The 26,483-nt window shown below is 43.3% G+C and overlaps 1 protein-coding gene across 1 annotated transcript in view; it reads right to left on the bottom strand.

Annotated features, from left to right (window-relative positions):
- TMC7 (transmembrane channel like 7) overlaps positions 1-26,483 on the bottom strand; it is an 87,491-nt gene that overhangs the window by 46,332 nt on the left and 14,676 nt on the right. Inside the window, exons 2-3 of the mRNA XM_088476169.1 lie at positions 8,090-8,330; positions 711-859 (exon numbers count right to left, since the gene is read on the bottom strand). Coding sequence (XP_088332295.1) covers positions 711-859; positions 8,090-8,330 — 390 coding nt within the window. The remainder of the gene's footprint in view (positions 1-710; positions 860-8,089; positions 8,331-26,483) is intronic.

Here is a 26,483-nt window from a genome sequence, read left to right as displayed (position 1 = left end):
CGGCTGTCCTGCTCCATTATACATCCCTGTCGATAGATGTGGCTGGGCCCTAAGCATGTGCCTGGATTGCCTTGCGGTAAATCCGCCTCTGCCAGGCATCATAATTTTATTATATAAAGCCTTACACTGAAGTGCCAAGATATATGCATAGCATTGTGTGGGACCCCCTCTAGCCCAGCGAAGTGCAGCAACTCCACAAGTGGACGAAGACCTCTGGAGAGATGTTGACCCATGCCATCTGGATAGCTTCCCGCAGCTCCCTGATATTTATATTCAGGATATTAGGTGCAAATGGACTTCACTACGCAGGGCCGGCTCTTGGGGTGTTCCACCAGTGCGGTCGAACAGGGGCGCCACCCCATAAAGGGCGCACCCCTCCCCAACACCCCAATTTAATCAGGACAGTACTGTCCCGCTGTTCCACCCGTGGGCCAAAGTGGCCCGAGGGTGCTCAAATCGGGAGGTCGGGGACCCCCGCCACCTATGGTGTCAGAAGACCAACATGTGCTCCCCTATCATTAAAAACTGAACAGCTGAAATGAAAAAAAAAACTATTAGAAACCCAGTATTCAGTATCACCTTGTGCATTCATCAGAAACAACGGGTCTCTTGTTTACAGAGACTAAGCTATACAGACAGCCATCCCACACATAGCTATGAGCAACGCAGAAACAATAGCGAGAACAACACTCTCTGTGATCAACATTTACCCTCAATACTGTGAATATTGCTTCTCCAGAGCTTCAAATAAGAGAATACCGCAGTTACATCCTCTTTGGCAGTCCTGTATACATTTCTGCTGTTGTCTTTCCACTGACTCCATCCATTTGGATATTGGGAATGCATGGTCTGATAATCCCTAAAATGAAAACAAAACATAGGTTAAATAAATAACTAAAGAGGGCTTTCAAGTGAAAGTCAAAAACGAACATAGCTAGAAAATAGAATCACGGTGACATGAATTGTATTTATGAATAGAATAATATAGCCACCATAAAGAGAAATATTAGTGTTATTTTCGTCTTTAGACAAAACATAATGACTGCCCTCATTATAAGGTGTATTGCGTTTCCTAATCTGTAGTTTGGCCTAGGTAGGTGAAAAAGCCAAAACTACACCTGTCCCAACCAGCTGTTTTGTGCGGCAGTTTTTTTACTTAATGAAGCTCAGTGATCTGTTTTGGAGAGTGCAATGTACATGAGCTCTTTATCAAAGTGGTGATATAGCAAGAACAAGGAGAAGCTTTATTGACCAGAGTCATATTCCTGCTGTGACATCCACTTTGGTAATGCACTTGTGTGCATTACAATTCTGAAAAGAATTCAATTTTGACCCATTATCTCTCACCTTTGCCTCTAAAAGCTGCATGAGAAACTTGCCTACACCCGCCTCACACACTTTCTTGACTAAAGGGGCATACACACAACGATTTTTTTGAACGATTATCGTTGACAATATCGTTTATCGTTCAAACGTTGAAAAAATCGTTCACTTTCCGAGTTAAAACAATGAACGATTATCGTTCATGCGCGTTCACGTTTGTAGTTTGTAGTTCGTTTGGTTAAATAGGTAACTATAGTAATCCATTGTTTAATTTAATTACTGTTCTATAATATTTCCCATTTTATCAGATATCAAGTATAAGGAAAGTAAATATTGTGGCTTACACTGTATATTTAACGTAGGTTAAAAAAAGACAAATATTTACTTAGCTTGTCAATTGCTCTAAAATGTGAAGTTTGGTTATAGGAGTATGTAGTATTAGCTTGTCTAATGTTTGCTGGCTTGGTTTAAAGCTTCAAATGGCGGAAATTTTGCATCCCCAATAAAAACTTACGGGTGTTGCGTCTCCTGGTGGAAATGGAGGGACAGCAAGAGATATCGGGGTATATTCACAGATCGTACATCCCTTGCAAGAGATGTTAAATCCAGAGCCATTACAGTGGATACCTGAGAAAAATAACTGGTTTCTATTGATGTTGCTGAGGCGCGCTTAAATTGACCCATCCATGTGCAGAACAGTTGCGGACCAAATGACTTGCCTCTAGACACATTTGAAAAGATTAAAAAAAAAAAGTTATTAAGAATTGGGATATAAGTTATGAGTCTCTGAGCCGTATTCAATTTGAGCTGAGCCGCGATAGTTTTTTCGCGGGCCGGACTTTTCACCTACTTCACCTGTTTTGTAGGTGGAAAAGTATCGCGCACGTGCACGTTTTACCCCGTATTCAATTTGAAAGTACGCGAAAACGGGACCCGGCGAAACTTGAACAGGTGGAAAGTACTGTCAGTTTTGGGGAAATCAGCCTGACACCCCCCAAAAGATGCACTGACATGGGGGTTCCCTATGGTACTCCCCGATTTGGCTTGCTGAAGGTATTTGGGGATTTTAAACGGGCTGAATAGCTGCTAAATAGCGTTTTTCTATACGTGATGCAGAATAGTATTCAGGAGTATTTTTTCAAGAAAATAAGTTATTCCAGCAAATTTAGGGTACTTGAAAATGGGGGTTAGCATATTTTAAAGTTGCTAAAGTGAAGTTGAAAAAAATCGTGAAAAATCCACCTGCAATCAAAAAAACACTTGGGGCATAATTGGGGACCCCCCCAGAGTCAAGTTCACTAGTTTTTAACTTTGTCTCCCAACATTATTTTTTTTCACCCCCAAAATGAAAGTGTTTTTTTTGGGTGTGTTCTTAAGTGTTTTTTTTTTTTTTTTTTTTTTTTTTAAATATACACAGTTTACCTTTGGGGGACTGTCTGAAGGCTGCAGGGGGGTTCCCGCAACATTGCACCCCAAAACCCCAATTCTGCACTTTTTTTCTGCCTGCTATTCATAGGCGAAACTTTTTCGCCTATTACAGTGCACAGTCTTTCAAATTGAATACGGGGCAAAAGCGGCGAAAATGACGTCATCGGCGAAAAAGTATCGCGGATCCGGACTTTTCGCCTCAAATTTAATATGGCCCTCTGTCTGAGACCATGGATTCTGGACACCCATGTAACTTAATAAACTGATCCATCACGGCCTGAATTGTGGAGAAATCCTGAAAGGGTGGCAGCTCAGTGATAAAATGTATGGAAATGTCCTTCCAGGGAACACTGGATTTAGACATGGGTTGGGGTAACCCTGCGGGTCATCAATGAGGTGATTGGTTTGTGGCACACATTGGACAGGAATTGACATAATCATAGTTTTTTTTGGAGAGATGAGGTCTTAAAAATCTTAGGAAAAGAGCTACAGTCTTACAGAACTCCTGGATGAACTGCTAATGGTGAGTCATGACATATTGGAAATATCTCCTTTTTCAAATTGGTTAGAAAAAAAAAAAAAAACAGCCATCAGGAAGGCTATAAATCCAGACAACAGTGCAAGTCTTGAAAAGTTCAGATGTTTTTATGCTGCAGTAGCAAACTAATTTTTAACAGGCAGAGAAATCACACTAGCAATGTCTTCTGCGGATAATATACGTAAATCTTTTTGTGAAAGGTCTTGCGTGTTATAAATCTGAGGAGAGAAGGCAGGGGCATAACCAGATGTATGGGGGCCCATAGCATAATTTCCTCAGGGCCCTCCTAGGTCTATGGTGCCCCTGTAGTTGTGCCCCTTATGCAGTGCCCATTATACTATGCCCCTGTAGTTGTGCCCATTATGCAATGCCCCCTGTATTGTGCCAATTATGCAATGCCCCCTGTATTAGAGCCCCTTATGCAGTTCCCCCTGTATTAAAGCCTCTTATGCAGTGTCCCCAGTAGTGCCCATTATGCAGTGCCCCAATAATGCTCTAATGCAATACCCCTAGTAGTGCCCCTTATGCTGTGCCCTTAGTAATGTCCCTAATGCTGTGGTCCCCCTCCCCCATGAAGTACTTACTTCTCTTCATGCTCCAGTCCATGCCATCTGCTCCCAAGTCCCCACTAGATCGGACTAGATCCAGCAGCAGCTGCAGACTCCTCTCGTCATGACGTCACCCGCGCACTGCATCACTGGGAATGCTGGCCTCTGAAGCAATCAGAGGTATCTTTAGTCTTTCATCGCTTCAGAGACCAGCGTTCCCAATTTCACCAGCAACTGGGCCGGCTGTGCTAGAGAGGGTGCAGGTCGACACTTGCAGGGCTGGCAGGCCCCCTTAGGCGCTGTGCCCCATAGCAAGCTCACCCCCTGCACCCTCTCTAGTTATGCCACTGAGAGAAGGCATCTACCATGTTATTACAGGAACTAGACCTATATGTTACTGTGACATGGAATAGAGGAAAGAGTAGAAACCAATGCGTCTCACGGAATCGGTATGACCGGAACAGATCCCGGCAGCCCGACACTGGAACAGATCCCGGCAGCGGCAGCCCGACAGCACTGGAAATCCCAATCATCCCTAGGTAAGTATTAACTAACCTAACCTACCCCCTAACCCTCCCTTACGGATATTACAGGCTTAGGACAACCTAAGCCACCTAATGTGTACCGCAAGGCCCCAGGCTGTTATAGGTGCGGCAGATGCACCACCTGCCGCTATACTTTGGCATGCAAATCGTTTAAGCATCCACATTGTGATAAAGTGTATAATATTAGGTTTGTGCTCTCTTGTTACACTCCATATGTCGTTGGATTCTCTTAAATATTATGCCATCGATCATGTACCCCTATCCTTAAAAAGGGGAAATAGAGCAAAATTGTTGCTTATTAAGGAAGCAAGATGGATAGTCAGATTAGGTACTATGGCTCCAAAAGGACTTAACGATAAAATTCATTGGAATTCATTATGAGGTTATTGTTTCAATGTTACCCTATGCATGATGTTTGGATATACTGAGGCCCGTGGGTTTTTAAATATTGGCTAGTATCTATTTGCTGATGTGCCATTTTCTTGTTACTGCAGTTATGTATGGATTAACATGCGTTATTTATATTAGATGTGTCTTTATTTATATTGGTATTTGATTAATGTGCTGGGATATTTCCTCCAGTGTCTGGTTCCGGGAGCCGGAGAGGGTTTCCATGGTGACCACAAATGCGGCCGGGTGGAACGCAAGCAGGTGCGTTACCTGGAGTACAGCCGGGTGAGTCACCGGACTTCCTGTGGCCGATGATCCTGCCCCCGGAAGCAGAACAGTGGACGAATGCGCCGCAGGACGGGCGGGGAATTAGCTATGTATGTCGTTAAGTGTTTGTCTTCTGTCATTTGTGTATTGCTTGTTTTTGATCCAGATGACGTGGTGACAGCCCCGAAACATTGATCATCTTAATACAAGTTTTTTTGCATATTGGTGGTCTCCTAGTGCCGTTTTCTTGGAGGGTGTGTGATTCAATTCGGGCTCAGGAGCAAGTTGTCTTTATTATATTCAGTACTGGAGTGCCGGCAAAGCTGGAGAGTATAATATATATTTATTTTATTTTTTTGCTGTGGTGTACTGTTGTTTATATCCGTTCAAGCACCGTACATTTTTTTTTTGCAATTTTATTGAAAAATGTCATCACCTATCTAGATAATAAAAGATATAGAAAAAAAATTACCTAAAAAGTTTATGGGACGACAAAATCACTGGGTAAATTAAAACTGGACGTGTTTCACAGCACCTGGCAGCTTCCCCAGGCAGTGAAAAGTGAATATAGTTACTCAAGGTTTTGATAATTGGTAAAGATAGCGATAAGAGAATTGGTGCCTTCTAAGAGGTGTTGTCATTCTTGTAATGATAGTCGAATGGCCAATAACGCACAGTCTAGTTTCCCAAGTAGATGATAATATTTTGGAAGCAAAAGTACAAGATTTAATAAATGTTTAGGACAAAATATTTCCCCAACTGTGTTCCAGAAACATCCTCTTCTAAAATAAAAAAATGTGCTGTACCTGGATGGGTCACAATACTAGGACATTCTAAATAATTTTACGCTTCCAAATTTGTGAAAAATGTTTGTGGAAAGCCCTTCCCTGTTTCAGTATAATGATGCCCTCATGGACAGAAAAGGATCTATTACAAAATGGTATACTGAGCCTTGTGTGGAAGAACTAGACTGGTCTCAACACGGCCCTGACCACAATATCATCCAATGCCTATGAGATAACCAACTCCATATTAATTACCATGGTTTTGGTAATAGATGTTTAACAAGTACATATGAGGCGATGATTGTGTGCCTAAATACTTTTGCCCATTTACTGTATACTTAAAGTTGTGGATATCATAGCCATTTAATTCTTAGTTCTATCTTGGAGGGAGGAGTGCGAGCTCCCCTCCACGATAGAATACAATTGGTCTGATACTATTTAATTCCTGTTCAATTTTATACATTTGTGAATGTCTTGTTACATACATATTCTAACTGGACCTTGTTACTGCAATACACTTGCTATCTTTGCAACCGTATCATTTGTTTCAGTGTCTTTTATTGGTGCACAACACTGTATTGATGTCCTAATGACATGCTTATGTTATTTTATCCCTTGTATTATCTTGTGTTTTCTTTGGTCACTGCTGGACCTCTGTTTTGATGATCTTTGATTGTATTGGTCTCCTTTATTGTCCTATTGCTCTTCTACCAAGAATACTGCTTCAATAAAGACAAGTCTAAAAAAAAAAATCTTGTGGTTATCATAAAATGTGTATAAAAAAAATGTTTAGTAAAATATTTATTTAGTTATCAACAGCTCAACATGTATGTAAGTCAACTTATGTGCACCTCATTGTTATGTGTTTCAGTCACTCAGTTTAGCGTTTTTCATGCATCGCACGTTTACCAAACAATCTATTGTACTAGTAGCGAGCGTTTTCATAGGAGAAATGGGACTTTTGTGATCTAATGCAATAACCTTTGATCACAATGATGGTAGTTGCATCACCTTCTCTTTATTTGCCCTATATTTAATGTGCATTCAGGCATTTATTAACTTCTGAAAAGTGCCATAAAAGCAGATACATATGAAAAAGCCCTTAAGGCTCATCTCTAGTGGGGACATACTATAGGTCATAAGTCAAAGCTCACAGACCAGGAAATCACATACCAAATGAGAAACGTACTAAAAAACTCAAATCAATCACCTTAAACTTAACACATACACACACCTCTATGAAAATATTTTGTTATATACATGGCTTATACTTATGGTAACACTGCTAAGTAGTAAACATTGGTAACTATGGTACTAGGCATAGGTAAAGTCTGTTGTAAAGTGTACAAACCATGACACTTTTGAGCAGAGGAAACATAAAATAATATCAGATGAATCTTTGTTTAAACTTTCTTAAATCTTTAAAATTATGGGTGGCATCTAGTAGAAGCATTTGGGTCTGAGTAGTACACTGCATATTGCAGTTACATCCAATACAACATCATGTAGGTCACCAAATGCACCTCGAGTATTGCTTTATCTTAACAAAAGGTCAACTCGAGTTTATAGAGGCCGTATCATATACAAGTTGCAAAGGCACAGAGCAATGGCATGTTTGGTGCTGGTGTGCAGCTTCATTTCCAGCTGCGAACATGTTTACAGAGTAAGATTGTGGGGTTTGCAAAAGGGCAAATGTTTGCAAGGACCAAGATATGTGACAGTATTCATTTTAAAGTACAGAATTCACTGGCTTGTGCAGCCGTTCCATTTTGCTGAGCCCGATTATTGAAAGGAGATCGAGGTGTGCAGAGTACATTGTAGGGTCATGCTTTTCTGTGCGTAGCAGCATATGGCCATTTGTACTGCGCATTAGAAAGTGAATATTGGGAGAATGGATTGTTGGTGGTGGGAGAATGCATCCTCACAATTCTACGGCAACCCAAATAGTTGTTCCTTACAACATGAGTAAAGAAAAATGTTGGAAGCAGCTATTGGATACATTCTGACAGCGGAGATTGATAGGATAATGTGTCTTACATCCTCTAAAGCAGAGGTTCCCAATCACAGTCCTCAGGGCACCGCAACAGTTTGGGTTTTAGAAATATCTGTAGTCGAGCACAGGTGGTTAAATCAAATGGACTGAGGTACTAATCAACATGGATATTCTTAAAACCTGGACTGTTAGAGTGCTTTTGGGACCGAGTTTTGGAAGCTCTGCTCTAGAGACAACTAAGTTCGCTCAAATTTGAGAACAGTCATAATAACCTTAATTTTCTTTTTTCCTGGATAGTGAGAGCATTGTCCCGTAGAGGAATACTAAGGTCACCATCCACAGATTCCGGACAACTCTGCTCTCGGGATAGTGAAGTTTTCAGCTGCCGACTACTTTTGTGTGTTTCCATGGTTCCATAATTTGAAGGTTTCCGCCTTACCAGGGATTGATAACTTGGTAATTCATGCAAGAATTGATTAGGAGGAACCACATTCCCATCTGGGAGGAAGACATCTGCAAGAAATATATAAGTCATTCAATATCAAAAAGGACCACAACTTAACCTCAGGAGAAAAACACATCATAGCCCTGATTATGTGTAGTTTATATAGTCTCCCTGTGTTTGCATGGCTTTCCTTCAGGTACACCGGTTTCCTCCCACATCCCTAAAACATACTAGTAGGTTAATTGGCTACTGACAAAAACAATCTCAAGTGTGTGTGCTCACATGTTATAGGAAACAGATTGTAAGCACCAATGGGACAGGGACTGATGTGAATGGCTCAATATTCTCTGTAAAAGTGCTATGGAATTTGTGCTTCTGCTATATAAATAATACATAACAACTGGTAATAAATAGTTTTTTGATAATTGGTTGGATTATTTTCTGCACACAGAAGTCTTGCTACCAGTACTCCCATTGAAGGACACTAGACAAAGCTATGTAGAAAAATATCCAGGGAAATTTCATATACATATTTGTTATAGGAGAAATTGTGTCTAATAACTAATACAATAATCTTATTATTATTGTTACACTTCAATTATAGGGCGCCACAAGTGGTCCGTAGCGCCGTACATAGGGCAAACAATCAGACAGCACACAGTAAAACATTATCGTACAGTAAATATTATGAACAGATAACAAAAAAACATTACAATTCTCAATACAGCTACAGAGGCAAGGGTACAATTCAGCGTAGGCTGAAACCTGTACCCATTAGCGTAGGTGTATATAACATATTAAAGCCATAGAAAGAGGTGCAAACTGGATGAAGGAGTGGAGTATGGGGGCAGAAAGCCCAAGGAGGAAGTCTAAGAGTATATTTACGAACGTGAGAGTTTTTAGAAGTGGAGATGTTGCCCATAGCAACCAGTAAAATTCTAGCTATTATCTTCTAGAAGGTGTTAGTTAAATGTTAAGTAGAATCAGATTGGTTGCTATGGGCAACATCTCCATTTATAAAAACTCTCACTTTAGTAAATATACCCCTTAAAGTGATAGAGATGCGGGAGGATGAAGTTAACTACGTGGTGACACAGTCATGTGGTGGACGGGTGTGCTTTTATTAACAGGTGGGTCTTCAGCATCTGTTTGAAGCTATGCAGGCTGGGGGAAAGTCTGATAGATTGGGGAAAATCACTCTAGTGGTGGGGGGCAGCGGATATGGATTTGGGAATGAGATGTAGTAACCAGGGTGAAGAAAAGGCGAAGGTCATTGACTGACTGGAGAGCGTGGGAGGGAGTATGGAAATGAGGCCGGAGATGTAGGGAGCATTGGAATTGGAAAGGTCCTTGTATGTGAGAGTCAGGAGATGGAAGGGTTCTGTAGGGGAAGGGGAGCCAGTGCAGGGCTTGGCAGAGGGAGGAGGCATATGTGGTTTGTCGGGAGAGGAAGAGAAGACTAACTGCAGTATTGAGAACACATTGGAGAGGAGTGAGATGGGAGCGGAGAATTCCAGCAGTAGTCAAGAAGAGAAATGATCTGTGAGTGGAGATCAGTTTTGGCATCCTGGGAGAGGAAGGGTCTGTTGCGAGCAATGCTGTGAGGCTGAAGCCCCACAAGATTGGGCAAGAGATTGAATGTGGGGGGCAGAGTAGGGAGGAATCAAGAATAACACCCAGGCAGCGGAGATGGGGGAACAGGGGAGACAGTGATTTTGTCAACAGTAACAGAGAGATCGGGAGGAGAGGAGACTCTAGGAGCAGGGAAGACAATGAGTTAGGTTTTGGCCATGTTGCGTTTGAAAAAGTGCATGGACAACCAGGAAGAAATGGCGGAGAGGTAACTGGAAACCCGATAGAGGAGGGAGGGGGAGAGGAGAGAATCTTGAACACCAATTTCCTTAACGCCTTTCTTCTTCTTCAGGTCTGTAATTGGTCCACCAATGCTCTCCAGGATCTGGTCATTATCCTTCCTCTGTGAGCTTTTTACCATACAAAGTTCAGATAAGCAACATTAATAGTATAATGCTTGTTTAAAAAATAACACTATCAATACTGAGGTAACCGCTACACCCAGGTAAAAGGGAGCACAGTACCTCAAAGGAATGGAAGACAGTTATTTTCTGTTTCTTTAATGCTTTATGCTTTTGAACACAATACTATAAAAAGCCAAAACTTGGATTGGGAGAGGACAGTACAAGATTCTTTCTGGCGTGATAAACACATCACATACTTGATACATGAAAAGCACTAACCAGTGGCGTCATGAGAGGGGTATGGGCCACATCTGGGTGCCACCCTCGGAGGGGGTGACACCAAAATGCTGGCTCCTCTGCAGTGACACATTCTCCTGTAGCACCTGGCTCCTGTCATAGAAGAGTACTCAAAAGTGCAGACTGCCCAGTCTCCGGGAGCACCCCAGCATCTCCGGTGATGCTGGGCTGCCCCCGTAGTGATGTTATTGGGATCCCAGCAAGGACACGTCCCTTTATTTAGGCCACACCCCTTTTCGGCTGGGTTCACCTTCAGCATGCGGGAGGTATCCAGAGTGTGCACCGGGAGACACCAGACACCGTGATGCCTCTGGCGGGGTCGATAACATCCAGTGTTGCAAGAAAATAGATTGCACATGCAAAGGCACGCGCTGATGAAAAAGAGTGCTGTTTCGTAGGGAAGGGTCGTGGTCTAAAAGTAATGGGGACAAGAGCACATTCCCCCTCACTATACATAACTGATCTATAATAAAGTCCCACACTGACAGATACAGATGTGTCCACATACATCTAGCCTCCTCGCGTGTTAAGTAGCCCTTCTAGTCGTGCCATGCAGTGGCGTGACACTACAGCACTGAGCGCATCACACAATGATGCTAATAGGACACAGGCAGCTTCTGATTATTAAAATGATATGCGGCATGCCTATAATCGGTGTTCAACTGCGGGTGTATCTGCATGCAAAATGCTACGTTACAGTGTCACAGCGGCAGACACTAACATATAACCACAGTCGCACACAGAATATAGGCATATCATTTCAATCAACAGAAGCTGCTTGTGCGTCCTATTTGCATCACTTTGCGTATAAGCCACATTTTAATGGAAAAGTCTCACAAAAAGACGCCTTTGGCACTACCGAGCATCACAGCACTCTAGCGTTATGTATAATGCGACTTATACTGGGCAAAGAATAGATTTATGCGGGCACATCTGTACTGGCAGCAAAGGTCAAACCCTCTCTTCATAAAGCACATGCCAGCCTGTTCATTCAAGCTTGGATTAAGCAGCTTCACTGAGCCTCCTCTGTTAATAGAGATGGAGTTACAAGCTGCTTCCAATTCCTTATGCAAACTCTGCTAACTACAATTAGACAAATGCATAACTGTGGTTGGTTATACTTATCTAAAAATACATTATGTAAATCCAAAGTATTAATATCCTCCAATTAACAACTTAATGATCTGAGAAAATGGTTATTTTATTTTTCATTGGGGCAGCCGCTACACGTGGTGCAAGAAGCAGCAACACTGGTAACACTTCCCCTTGAAGAAGTCCATAACGGATGAAACGCGTCGGGACCTCCTCCATTTACAAGTGATACATGGGGGTACATTTACTGAGATGGGAGTTCTATTAAGAAGTGGCGTTGCCCATAGCATCCAATCAGATTCTACTTCTCATTTATCTAGCACCTTCTACAAGATAATACCTGGAATCTGATTGGTTGCTATGGGCAACATCACTTCTTAATAGAACTCCCATCTTAGAAAGTGTTTAGCAGCAGAAATGACAGATGGTAATAAAACCTACATAACTATGAATCTAATTGATCCCCTATAAGGTTAATCCTACGTATTTCCTTTAGTAAGTATGAAACTCAGTACAGTATATTGATTCAAAAAGTAATCTAATGTTTAGTTACAGGATTGATACAAAAGAATGTTTACACATGAATTCCTGTCTGTTACATAGTAGCATGCTGTCAGGCTAAATTCATTATGCTGCTGGAATGTAGTGTTTATTAGCACAGGTGCTATTATTAATAAATATGTCACAATGGGTGAAATATCACTCTGTAATCACGGCAAGCACCGCATATCCTGCGGCGTCCTTCTCCTAATATTTAAATCACATAGCATAATAGGTATACTGGGATCACACTGCATATAACTCAATTATTAGCCTTCAGTGCGACTAATACAGCGGCGTGCCCCACTCGTTTCACAGAGACAATCTTCGGTGTTATCACATTAATATATTTTCTCATATAGGATAGTACACATAGTCGGATTACACCGCATCTAACTAATTTGTTAGCCTTAAGTACGGCTCTAATGTAGCTGCGTGTCCCAATAATTTTACAGAGGCAATCTCCAATACTTTCACATTAGTATATGTTCGGCGGACAACATTATTAAAACAACACATAGGCCAAGACAAACACCGCGTTTCCTGCGGCGTCCTGACATGTGTTTCGCTAAGGAAGCTTAGTCATAGGTTGAACTCAACTGTCGGATTGTGTAATACTTTATCTTAGCTCTAAACCAATCAATTGTTTAAGATTGTGACTGACAGATTTCTAAACCAATACGTTTATTAGGTTGTTCATTAATTATCTCACCTCCAATGAGGAGGCTAAGAGGACGGGAATACATGAAAGGATAGTGTATAGAATAGCCAAGTTTAGCAGCTAATTAAATGACTACAATAAATTACTAAAAAAAAAAAAGCTATCAGTTTATTTATAGAGTTCATATAAAGAATACATTTAACAGAGTATTTTAAATTAATATATACCATTGTCAATCACCATTTATTATTATTATGACAAAATAAAACTAAATTGGATAGATAAGTACTATTATTCATAATATAACCCAAATAAATCAAACCAAGTCATCTAAATTATCCTGTGTAATAAAAAATATACACATACAGTATATGTATATAATAAAATAATTATAAAATAATTGACTAATAAGTCTAATATTAATCCTTATTCAGTGAAGGAAAAGGTGTGTATAAAAATATAAATATAAATCAAAAAGTGTATGTTTCATCAATTATAAAATCATGTGTAAATAATATAAAATAATAAATAAGTTTATAAAGAATTTAGTTACTAAGTGTGAATTAATACAGTGAATATTAGCCTGAACTTCACCTAATGATATGATCATATTAATCCAGTGAATAGAGTGAAATAAACCATTAGAGTGCTCGTGTAAAGTATAAACTAATAAATACTCAAAAAACGTGTACAAATCCAACCACTAGAATTAATAAATAAAATTGATGATGACACCAGTGTGCATAGACTTATAACATAATAATCAGGGCACATTACAATATCAAAACCTATTTTTACCTCAATAATCTCAAAATATATGTAACTAATGATAACAATGGTATTCTCACTTCAGTATTGCTAGTAAATTCTTAAATGATGTTCTATAGAACACTCCAAATTAAAGTTATTAGGATGAAAATCCCTAACAGCTAATTTATCCTACAAATGAAAGCAAAGTAGGGAGAAGCACAAGAGGGTAGAGGGCCCTGCTCGTAAGAGCTTACATTCTAAAGGGGAGGGGCAGACAAACAGGGGTGACACAGATGGGGAAATGATGACAGGAATACCGCTGAACAATATCACGAGTTTTCAATAAAGAAAGTGACTAACAAACAATGTCAATGACACACATGCTTTGCACAGTTTAATTTTTGGACAATAGCTTAGAGGCACAAATTAACTCCTTATGTGTGCAAACTTGTTCCAACTTGCCAGAATTGCCCTGAGACTAACAATTTCTGTGACTAGGGGATACTACGTGTGCGCAATTTTCTACTCTCTAAGAAATTACATTTAAAAGGGACATGATCTTGTACAGCAGCAGTGCAGCACCAGATGCCCAGGTATAGCCTGGCTGCTACCAGCTACACTGACTAGAAAGTAATAAATAACTAATGCTGGGTACACAATGACAGATACATTGGCCGATCAATTGATCGGCCAATGTATCTGCTGCCCGTCGGGCAGTGTCTACCAGCAATATGTCGGGGAACGTCGGCGTTCACCGACATAACGCATTAGCTGTGCTGCACATCCGATGGACAGATATGTCTGCTGCAGACATATCTGTACCAGCAGACCGCCCGTACACACACAGCGGCAGCCGCGAGAAAGGGGGCAGGCCGGGACCCGCAGCAAGACACAGATGATGGCCGTTCAGTGTGTATGAACGACCATTATCTGCAGATCACTCGATGTGTACCCACCTTAAGGCAACAAAGAAGTTTTTACTGTGTGCAAGCTACAGTATATCACAAAGGCAAAGCAATCCTTAAGTATAACGCACACAGGTTACATGTCATGGGAACAAAGGAAATCTAAGCTAGGCAACTGACATATTTCTAAGCTTGTTTGAACATGTAACAATGAGTTGAAATCTAAAACGGCTATTATAACCCGGAAACATAAAATGAGTTTGTTTGTCATGACGGTAAAGCAATATTCACATTCAACACATGTATTTTGATCTTCAGTAAAAAGTATTCTGTGTAAAGCCAAAAAATGGACATTGTTATGATGTTCTTTATTTTATGATACAAACATAGCAATGTTCAAACATTTCTACAGAAAGGGAGGTTCAAACAATCCAAACACAGGCAAATATTTACTCACACTGAGGATATCTGATAATATTCCTGTGTAAATTGTGCACAGTTCTGTGCTGTTAAGCTCGGTACACACTGATAGAAATATATCGCCCATTCCATTGAACGTGCGATATAATATTATATATATATTAGATATCATCGCCGGGTGTGTACAGTGGATATGTCTGTGAATGACGTCACACACAGACATATCCGATCTGCTGGGCAGCACAGCAGATGGTCGATGCATCTGAAGGATATAATGGTCATCTGCTGGTGTATACAGGTGACCCGCCGATCGCGCGTACACATTCTGCAGGGACCTGGCATTTGATTGGTGTGTATACACTTACCAATCATCAGACAGGTCGAAGGGTAGGCCTAGTGTGTACTCAGCTTTAGCATGTATCAGGGAAGTATAGGCCGCTACACTAGACGATGTCTAGTGTGCACAGACCTCGTTAGCAACGTACCCGGCAGGAGTGCCGGCATCGCAAGTGCATACACACTTGCTGATGTCGGCAGCGATGAAGCGACAGCAGGGTAGGTAGCGGGTGCCAATTTGTGATTGTGACGGGAGGCCATGAGGTTTTCCTACGGCAGTCCCCACTTGTCCATGAGCAGTTGAAAGAACTCTGGATGAAGGGTCCATTCCCCGGGATGCACGTCGTGACGGCTGAGGAAGTCCGCTTCCCAGTTCAGAACTCCTGGAATGAAGACTGCAGAGATGGCCGGAAGGTGGCACTCCACCCAATACAGGATGTGTGACACCTCCGACATTGCTGCTCGTCTGAGAGTCCCTCCTTTACGGTTGATTTACGCCACCGTGGTGGCGTTGTCGGACTGAACTTGCACTGCTCTTCCGTGAAGAGCGTGACCGGACAACCGGAAGGCCCTGTACACGGCCCGAAGCTCTAGCATATTGATGGGAAGAATCGCTTCTTCCGCTGTCCAACGTCCCTGAAGTGAAAGGGACCCGACACCGCCTCCCAACCCCGGACACTGGCATCCGTCGTGAGAAGAACCCAGTCTGGGATCCTAAAGGGGTGGCCCTTGGTGAGATAAGTTGTTTGAAGCCACCAGGTCATCGATAGGCGCACCTCCCGAGACAACACAAGCATCTGAGTCCTGATTCAGTGCGGCAACCCGTTCCATTTTAATAGAATTAGCCCCTGGAGGAGCCTGGAATGGAATTGGGCATACTCCACCATGTCGAATGTCGACACCATGGACCCTAGAACTCTCATTGCCGAGTGAACTGACACCTGGGAACTCTATAGACAACTGCTCACTCGCAGTTGTAGAGAGGCAACCTTTTCCGGAGTCAGGAAGATCCGTTGCCGACGGGAGTCTAGAAGGGCTCCCAAATGAACCATCCTCTGTGATGGAATGAGAGGACTTCTTCCAGTTTATTAGACACCCGTGCGCTTGGAGACAAGCGATTGTCAGGTGCAGATGTTGTAAAAGGACCTCCGGGGAGCCGGTCAGAAATAGGAGGTCGTCTAGATACGGTAGCAGCCGTATACCCTGACTGCGCAGATGTGCAGCCATGACAGCCATCACTTTGGTGAACACCCTCGGAGCCGTGGAAAGACCAAAGGGTAGAGCCTGGAACTGGTAGTGAAGATGTTGTATAGCAAACCTCAGATACTGCTGGTGTGAAGGGGCTATAGGAACATGGAGGTATGCATCCTGGCTATCCAGGGAGACCATATAATCCCTGGTTTCATAGCCAGAGTGATAGAATGCAAAGTTTCCATCCTGAATGTAGGCACTCTGAGGAACTTGTTCAACTATTTCAGGTTGAAAATGGGCCGATGAGACCCATTGGGTATCGGAACTAGAAACAGAGAAGAGTAGTAACCCGTCCCGCGTTGAGATGGCAGAACGGGAACAACCACACCTGCTTTCAGCAAGGTCTCTATGGCTTCCTGGATCAACGCCGCCTTGGTCTTGTCTTGGGAAGGCTCGTGCAGAAGAACTGTTGAGGGGGTCTGTACCAGAAAGACAGGGCATACCCCTGAGAGACTACTTCTTGTACCCAAGCATCTGTGGTGGTATTGCACCAGCATTGGGCGAAGTGAAGAAGTTGGCCCCCCACTCTAGGATCCCCCAGAGAGAGGCCCGTCCCATCAGGCTGAAGGCTTATCTTCGGGCTTGGAAGCAGGACGTCTAGTGCTCCAGGCCTGCTTCTTTGGTTTAGGGGCAGTCTTGGTAGACGACTGTCTCGGGCAAAATTGACCCTTGGACTTACTCTGAGTCCGAAAGGACCGAAAGGCTGATATCCAAGCTTTAGAAGGTGCAGCAGCTGATGGTAAAAACGCCGACTTAGACTTTGCCAAGGTATCCACAATTTTGTCTAGGTCAGGACCGAACAAAATTTCCCCATTAAAGGTTAAGGCCTTTCTTGGAATCTGCATCCGCCCTCCAAGAACGAAGCCACAAAGACCTGCGAGCAGATACCGCTGCCACAAACACTCTAGAAGTGAGAAGACTAGCATCTAAAGACGCCTCCCCAATATAGGAAGCGGTATCCCTCATTTGACCAATCAAGGATCTCTGAACTTCCGGAGCTTCCTCGGGAAGCGTATCCTCTAGTACATTGGCCCAACTTTCAATAGCTTTAGCCACCCAAGAGATGGCCATGGATGGACGGACCACCGCCCCCGAGAGAGAATAAATGGACTTTAAACAAGTCTCCACTTTCCTGCCCGTGGGGTCCTTTCGGGACAAAATGGACGGCATTGGTAAGGTAGCACTTTTGATTAGGCGAGTGACGTGAGAATCCACCGCCGGCAGTGTTTCCCACTTTTTGCAATGACTAGCAGGAAACGGATTACTGCTTAAATGTTTCTGCGGCTGGAACCTCTTACTAGGTGACTGCCAGGCCTCCGCCATATGATCAGTCAGTTGGTCAGATAAAGGAAAAACAGCCGACGTCAACTTCGCCTGTTTATAATTGGGATATTTGGACTTAGGGGCCGGAGCATCATCCTGAATATCTACAATGGACTGTACCGCCAGCACTAACGCTACTTCCGGTGCAGGGGAAGCTGAATCAGAATCCTCATGCAACTCGCCCTCAACTGAGGACGCATCTGAGTCTGATAACTGCGCAGACTGGGATGACGGAACAGTGCGTTTTGACGCCTTGTGAGGCTTGTCACTACACAACATGGTTTGAAAAGCCGAAGAGGAGGCCGCCAAACTCTGTACCGAATTGGAGAACACATCAACCCACGGTGGATTAGCTTGCGGGAGACCTTGAAAAGGGATGACGGACTGCTGAGTCATCGGAGGAGACTGAACATACATAGGGTACCCCACATATGGAAGAACTGTCTGAGGTCCAGGGACAGACTGCAACAATTGCGGTACACCCGGAGGAGGGATGGCGGGTAGTAGTAACCCCCTATGGGGGAGGGAGGTCGGAAGCGCCAGACGGTCCGCGATGGAAGCCAGCACCTGGGAAAATATCGCCCAAGGTGGATCCTGTCCCGAAGTTGTGGGATTAGAGGGACCAGGTAACTGACGGCACCTCACACACACACCATCCGGCGATAAATCCTCCACACTCCCCACTGTAGCACAACATCTACAAGTGATTAGATTGGGAGCCGCAGAGCGCTCAACTTCCTCATCGGACATGCTAAACAATAGATATAACAATACATACCCAAAGATATATAGCAATACAATCCAGGAAGCTCTCGCTCACAAGTGTGCAGCCCACAAGTCCACAAATATGGCAACATGTAGCCGACCTCACAAATACGTGAATTTATATAAGCGAGATCCTTGCAAAGCCCTTTCCACACACACACCTGCCAGGGCTGGAGGAGAAGAAAAGGGACAGGTATAGACTGAAAGTAAAGTAGAAATACAGCATATACAGTCAGCACTAGCAAAAGTCACATACAATGCAGAAAGTTAAACAGCCTGCACTTTGTCACTATAATCAACCGCCCAGATTTAGTGTCTGGGAGGGTTATAGCGCTGTGTACACTAACCTTTTGCAGGGGAGAGGTACACAGGGGGATCGACCACAAACTGCCGGAGAGATCTGCGCTGCCCACCCAGGAAAAGATAGCCGCAAGAGACCTCAGAGGGGGAGTGGCCGCAGGAGGAAGCAGCTCAGCGTCGCCAGTACACAGGAGAAACGGCGCGCTGAGCTGAGGGGAGGAGCCGCTAAACATGGAAGGCTCTCTCCCATGGCTAGTGTTTAACCCCCGGGAAGCCGGTTCCCGCTTACTGGCATTTGTTCCCTGGTGGTCTAGTAGTCCGGCGGGGTATGCCTTGGAGGGGGAGCCCGCCGCCACTTACTAGCGCCTCTGGTCTATCCCTGGAGGCAAAGGACTGCATGTTAGAAGGTGCATACCCGCGGGTCACCGCAAGCAATGACCCGCGGCTTACCTTATCCCCAGTGTGTCCGGCAGCAGTCCAGGGAGAGCCCAGAGCCTGTGCTAGTGTAGACTCTGGGGTCCCGCCGCGATCCCCAGATCTGTACTGGCGTCGCGGCGCCAGCGGGGTTGGAGGAGCGGCAGCTTAGACGTCCAGACCCCCTATGGAACCTGATGTAGAAAAACTTTTTTATATATACTTTTTACCAGTATGCACAATACTGACTCCGCAATGTCTACAGACATGTGAAATGTCGATATTCTGCAGAATGGCAACATTAGGGATAGGCTGCGGGATAGGAGTGTTAGACACTAGGGGGAGATAGATTTAGGATTAGGGGCATTACTCACTGCTGGATGACAGCCAGAAGTCATATTCACCTGACCGACAGAACCAAAAGACACCACCAGCGGACAGCTAGGAGGTAAGTGATCGCTGCAACACCTGTACTGTTTTGTGACATTTTAATCATGAAGACATTTCATCAGTTGACATGATGGTCAATTTTGACATACTAAGCATATCGACATGCTGCATGTTTATCTTTATCTTATATTGTAGTTGTTCAACGCTGATTCTGTCAAATATGTCATTGTTTTGTACTACATTTCCTGAAATGAGTTATCATTAACTATTATAGGTATTCCCATTATCAGAACAACACTCTTTGGTGCTGTTCAAACCCAGTCCCCGTTTAGGAATATTGTGCAAGATTAATTGGTGGCAGAGGGAGCTTGTGAATGAGAACAGTACAAAGTTGCAGCGACTGTTCAATAGTGCGCAACTCTTAATCAGGCTCTAAGTCGCTAGACAGGGCTATTTGGCTTGATATGTGGATAGGTGTATGGGGACACATCTGTATATAGCAGATGATAGATTCTGAAATTTAAATATAAAGTTAGATCTTTATTATCAACATTAACTTAATTGTTATTTATATTGTGCGCATATATTTTCCAGAGCTTTACAGAGAATATTTGACCTTTCACATCAGTCCCTGTCCCAGTGGAGCTTACAATCTACAGTATATTCCCTACCACATGTGCACACACATATACACTAGAATCCAATTAATCTATTAGTATATGTTTGCAATGTGGGAGAAAACCGATGTACTCTGAAGAAACCCACACAAGCATGTGGAGAATATACAAACTACACACAGTTAGAGCAATGGTGGGATTCAAACCCAAGACCTCAGTGCTGTGAGGCAGTAATGCTGACCTTTACACTAAACGTGCCATACTTATACATTTAGGGCCGTATTCAATTAGAAGCGAAAAGCCGAGATCCGAGAAAAAGTATCGCTGATTGCGACTTTCCGCCTGTCGGAAAAGTGTGGTCGCATTCAATTCCGTCTGCTTTTCGAAAACGCAATGCAATGTAATAGGCAAAAAAAAGATTTGCCTCTGAATAGGTGGAGAAAAAAAAAAATCGCTATTTAGGGGTGCAAAGGTGGGGAAAGCACACAGCACCCTTGGGACAGTCCCCTAAAAGGATAACTGCGTAAAGAAAAACCATAAAAAAAAAAATATAGGAACACCCCCAAAAATGACCTAGAAAAAGGGGGCAAAAAAGTGCAAAGTGGGGGTACAAACTTAAAAACTAGCGGAACAGACTTTTGGGGGGTCTGCAAGTATGGGTGAGGTATTTTTTGTATTGCAGGTGCTTGCAGAATGTGCATTTTTTAAAACTTTACTTTAGCGACGTTAAACCATGCTTGCACCCATTTTCAAGTACCCCAAATTTGACAGGACTACATATTTTCACCCAAAAAAACGGCTTAATGCTATTCTTCACCACTTGTGCAAAGACGCTAATTAGAAGATATACACACACCTTAAGTACCCCAAACAGCTTTATTAGGTCAAATAGGGGGCAGGTACATTGATCCCCAATGTTAGTGCATCGTTTACGGGGTCTCAGGCTGATTTCCCCAATTCTGACTGCACTTTGCCTGTTTTGCATTCGCCGGGTTGCGTTTTTGCATCTTTTGGAATTGAATACAGCGAATCGTGAGGACGCGCACGATAAGTTTCCGCGGCTAAAATACGTGATGTAGGCAAAAAGTCCAGCATGTGAAAAAGTATTGTGGGTGCGAAACTAATTGAATACGGCCCATAGATTCTAAAATGATTTTTATATATTTTTTTTTAAAAGGACCATGGCCCTACATTACTTCATGGAGATCCATCATATAAGATTGTGATCGCACCAGCACTGCTTAATGCGGTGATGTTTTTCCCATAAACAATAGTAATGTCACTAATAACAAATATTTTAGACTATAATCACAGTTCTAATGGTAGGCTCTATTAATTTTACCTTAATTCTCAGTGGGACTTGGTAACATTTACATCAAACATTTTTTAAAGTAACCCATCACTTTTTTAATCTCTTCTCTTATGCCGGGTACACACTAGATGATATGTCGTCCAATCCGGTGGATCAGACGACAAATCGGGCACATTGGCCAGTGTGTAACTGCTATGTCGCTGACGATGCGCGCTCCCGCGCAACGTTGCATCTGCATGCACGTGACATCAGCGCTGGTTACACCAGTGTGTACCCAGCTTTAGTCTCTCCCAGTTAACTTACTAACCTACTCATCGTGGTGGCCACTACCTTGTTTTCTCGTGACTTGTTCAGTTTAAGAATTAACAGTCCTTTACATCTTTCAAGCCATCACCTTATCACCCACTATAGCTTATCCCCACCCAAATATTTTTTTAACTACCTTTCTGAAATAATTAAATGACCAGTGTCCTGTATTCACCTGCTAGTATTGTAATATAATCACAACCTTAGATCAAGTGGCTACAGATAATATTTGCATATCAACTGTGATCTGTGGCAAACAAAACAATTGTGCAGTCACATGCCTTTTTAATTCAATAATTGTTTATTGATTTTACAATAACATAAACAAAACGAGTACACATATATTGACTCCATTACAAATTATGCCTGATACAGACTCGGTAGAGAGCAAAATCACGAACGTATGAAGCCTAACTTTTGTTCAGGTGTAAGACAAGTTGCATAGACATTGACTCAACGTATAATATTCGGTATCACCTTCTTAAATGGCATAATTCCCAATAGAGAACTTAGCGTAAAACACCCAACAACAAATAATAATGGCAGACAGAGTAACACATACAATATACAAAAATAAATATAATCAGGCAATAAACATTAGTAAAGACAAATAACCAATATATCAGGATATAAAGAGCACCACATAGTATATCAATAAACAGTAATAGCCCATAGGCGCCATATGGGCTCATTTACCAAATATAAAATATAAATAGCCAGTGCTAGAGGAATATACAAGTACAAAAGTACCTTACATCTTAAGCCTGATACATAATAATTGCAAAATATTACTAAATAAAATTAACAAATACTATAATCTTCCATAAATCAAAACAACCCATCCTATAACCCCCCACCCAGTATGGCCTAACCCCAACCCAGGTATATTTGGATCCCAATTCCCCTTTACCAACCTACAATATCCTAACCTATAAACCCCCTCCCCCCACCCACACAGACAAAGGATAATAAAACACATATATGACAAGGGCAATATATTGTTGACCTTAGCTAGGCTAGACTATGCTAAACCCAGCTCTCCCGCATAGTAAGGATAAAACATTTTCCACAGACATACTATAGCGATAAAATGTTCTTCACATACTTAAAGCTTGGCAACATACTAATTTATATACTAGAATATTATAACCAACGAGACAGAGAAATATTGGAACATGAAAGCATAATGAGAGGCACCAAATTATTAATCACTAATCCGGCCAGGCCCCAGAGGCAGTGAAAATAAAGGCATAGGGCCTGATTCAGAGCCGGACGCTCTGAACGAGCGCCCGCTCTGAATCAGGGAGTTTTTTTTCTTTTTTTGTAGCGGCCTCTTGGACGCTCGCATAGCTGTGGGTTACCACCCACAGCTTATGCGAGCGTCCATGATGATGGTCGCGATGGTCAAGACCATCGCGACCATCGGGCTTGCGATGAGACCCTTGCGGTAGGGTCTCGTTGCCGCAAACCCTGGAGTGATTTTGGCTCTATCAGAGCCAAAATCACTCTCACTGACATCACTAGTGATGTCAGTGGGGCCGGACCCAGACGGTAGGCGTTCCCATGGGAACGCCTCCGTCTGGGCAGCCACGCCCCCGGCACGCCCACCAAAGGGGGCGTGCTGTCACTCACCATCGACAGCACGCCCCCTTTGGTGCGAGACCTGGAGCGACGGCTTCCCAGTCAGTCACTCGCCGGTTCTCGCACATGCGCATGACGGAGCTCCCTCCGTCATGCGCACTTGGGCACCATTGACCCGCTTGCGAGCGTACAGCGATCGCGAGCGGATCTGAATGAGACCCATAGTTCAATTCCCATTCGCCCAAAGACATACAGAAAAGTACTTGGAATGCTTTAATGATGTATCCTGAAGACATCCATCCTTCCAAGGGCACACAGAAAATAATATGAAAAACTTGAATGGCAAAGCCCGATGCCTCGATCCCTCCACTAGAAATGTAGCACTCTTTAGAAAAAGCACAGTAGACCCCGACCGCCTAGGGTTTGAAAGGGTATCCAGCATGGGAATAGACACTAGGTGAGGATAAGTTCCAGACTTGTTCTTTCTTATAGGACATGTAGAAGGTAACCTCATCAGTTGGGAACTCAGCCTTCACTTCTCCAAGTTTATTGAGAAGCCTCTGTGTGGAAGCAGCTGCACTGAACTAGCCATCTGTAAGGCCATCAAGCTGCAAGTATCCGCAGTAACTGTAAGCAGGTGCAGACTAAATGGTGGTGGCTAGCACACCACCTATGCTCTCCAGCAACAGCTACATACTGCGGCCAACGTCAGGATCTGTTATGAGGAGCTCAATCCCACCACCAGAGGCACTTAAAATAAAATGGCTGCCAAATGTCCAATCTGATTATCAGACACAGGAACAGAGGCCCTGATTCAGAGCCAGACGCTCTGACAGAGCGCTCGCTCTGAATCAGGGCCGGGCTATTTTTTTTAGAGCGGCCTCCTGGCCGCTCGCATAGCTGTGGGTGACCACCCACAGCTATAGCGAGCGGCCAGGAAGATGGTCGCGATGGTCAAGACTATCGCAACCATCAGGCTTGCGACGAGACCCTTGTGGTAGGGTCTCGTTGCCGCAAGCCCCAGAGAGATTTCGGCTCAAACAGAGCCGAAATCTCTCCCACTGACATCACTCGTGATTTATTTGTGGGAAAAATGGGGAGAGGGAGGAACGCAGCACAGGTCAAAAGGAAGTTCTCCAAATATATGAAAAATACAATGTAAGAAAGAGATATCACATGATGTCTAACAGGTGCTCCCACGGAGTGGTAGAACTATATTCACAAGAAGGAAAGAGAAAGGTAACTCCTTTGTTTGGGGCACACTGTGTCACAAAAATAATAAAAATTAAACTTTTATTTCAAAAAATAAAAAAATAAAACTCAGATACACATCATGTTAATGATTAAACTCGATCAAGGAAGTATAACAGTATTTTGTATATATAGTCAGCAATAAGGGACGTCAAAGTGCTTAGTGCAATAAAAAAAAAAAAAATATATATATATATATATATGTCCCTTAAAGATATATATCCTAGTCATTAAATAAATGTAGCGACATTAAATTGATGGTTAATGAATTGATAATACATATAGTCACACAAAAAATATATACATTAGCAGCAGGGAAAGTCAAAGTGCTAGTGCAATTGAAAAATATCAAGAGAACACAGTCAATAATGTGTGTGTGCAAATATGAGCAATAAATAAAGCAATACTGAGCAATTAATTAGAAACTTGGTAATCAAATATAATCAAACAGAAAGTATGTGTTAACATGCAAAGTAAGCAGCGAAAAATAGCAAAAGTGCTAGTGCAATTGAAAGAGATCCTTAGGTGGATATCAGGAAAATGCAATAAACATATATGTGAACAAATGAGCAATGACTATTGCAATGACTACTGTCATACCACCCAATATTGATTTCACTGGTGAACCAAATGCACAGTACAAAGTACTAATATCTCACTTAATGCAAAGAAAAGAATACACATTATTGACTGTGTTCTCTTGATATTTTTCAATTGCACTAGCACTTTCACTTTCCCTGCTGCTAATGTATATACCGTATATACTCGAGTATAAGCCGACCCACCTACTTTTACCCAAAAAAACTGGGAAAACTTATTGACTCGAGTATAAGCCTAGTGTGGGAAATGGCAGCAGCTGGTAGTGCCCCCAGAAGTAATTCCCCCTGGTTGTGCCCCCAGTAGTAATCCCTCCTGGTAGTGCCCCCAGTGGTAATCCCCCCTTTCAGTGCCTCCAGTAGTAATCCCCCCCTGGTAGTACCCCAAGTGGTAATCCCCCCTTTTAGTGCCCCCTGTAGTAATCCCCCACTGGTAGTGCCCCCTGTAGTAATCCTCCCCTGGTACTACCCCCAGTGGTAATCCCCCCTTTTAGTGCCCCCTGTAGTAATCCTCCCCTGGTAGTACCCCCAGTGGTAATCCCCCCTTTTAGTGCCCCCTGTAGTAATCCCCCCCTGGTAGTTCCCCAAGTGGTAATCCCCCCTTTTAGTGCCCCCTGTAGTAATCCCCCCCTGGTAGTGCCCCCTGTAGTAATCCCCCCTTTTAGTGCCCCCTGATAATGCCCCCTGTAGTAATCGCCCCCTGGTAGTGCCTCCTGTAGTAATCGCCCCCTGGAAGTGCCCCCTGTAGTCCCCCCCCCCCCCCCCCAGTAGAGAGAGACGTGACAAGAATAATAAAAAAAAATCACTTACCTGAAACTCCCGCTCCTGGTCCCGCCGCTGTCAGCTCCTCCGGCCGCTTTGCATGGGAGAGACGTCGTCATGACGACGTGTCTCCCATCACCCACTGCGGGAGCCGGAAGATGGCTCCCGCAGTGGGAGCAGCAGCAGCCGCTGAGAGTCTGCTGTAATCAGCAGCCGCTGAGAGTCTGTCAAACACACAGCTGCCGGCTCCGGCGGCTGTGTGTTTGGCAGTGTGTATCACTGACCGAACTCCGTCCGGTCAGCGCTACACTTGACTCGAGTATAAGCCGAGGGGGTACTTTTTCAGCACATTTTTTGTGCTGAAAAACTCGGCTTA

This window comes from Taudactylus pleione, unplaced genomic scaffold (genome assembly GCF_031769625.1).
Source record: "Taudactylus pleione unplaced genomic scaffold, aTauple2 ptg000184l, whole genome shotgun sequence".
NCBI lineage: Eukaryota > Metazoa > Chordata > Amphibia > Anura > Myobatrachidae > Taudactylus > Taudactylus pleione.
The sequence above is the reverse complement of the archived record's forward strand: the minus strand, read 5'-3'. Positions and strand labels throughout refer to the sequence as shown.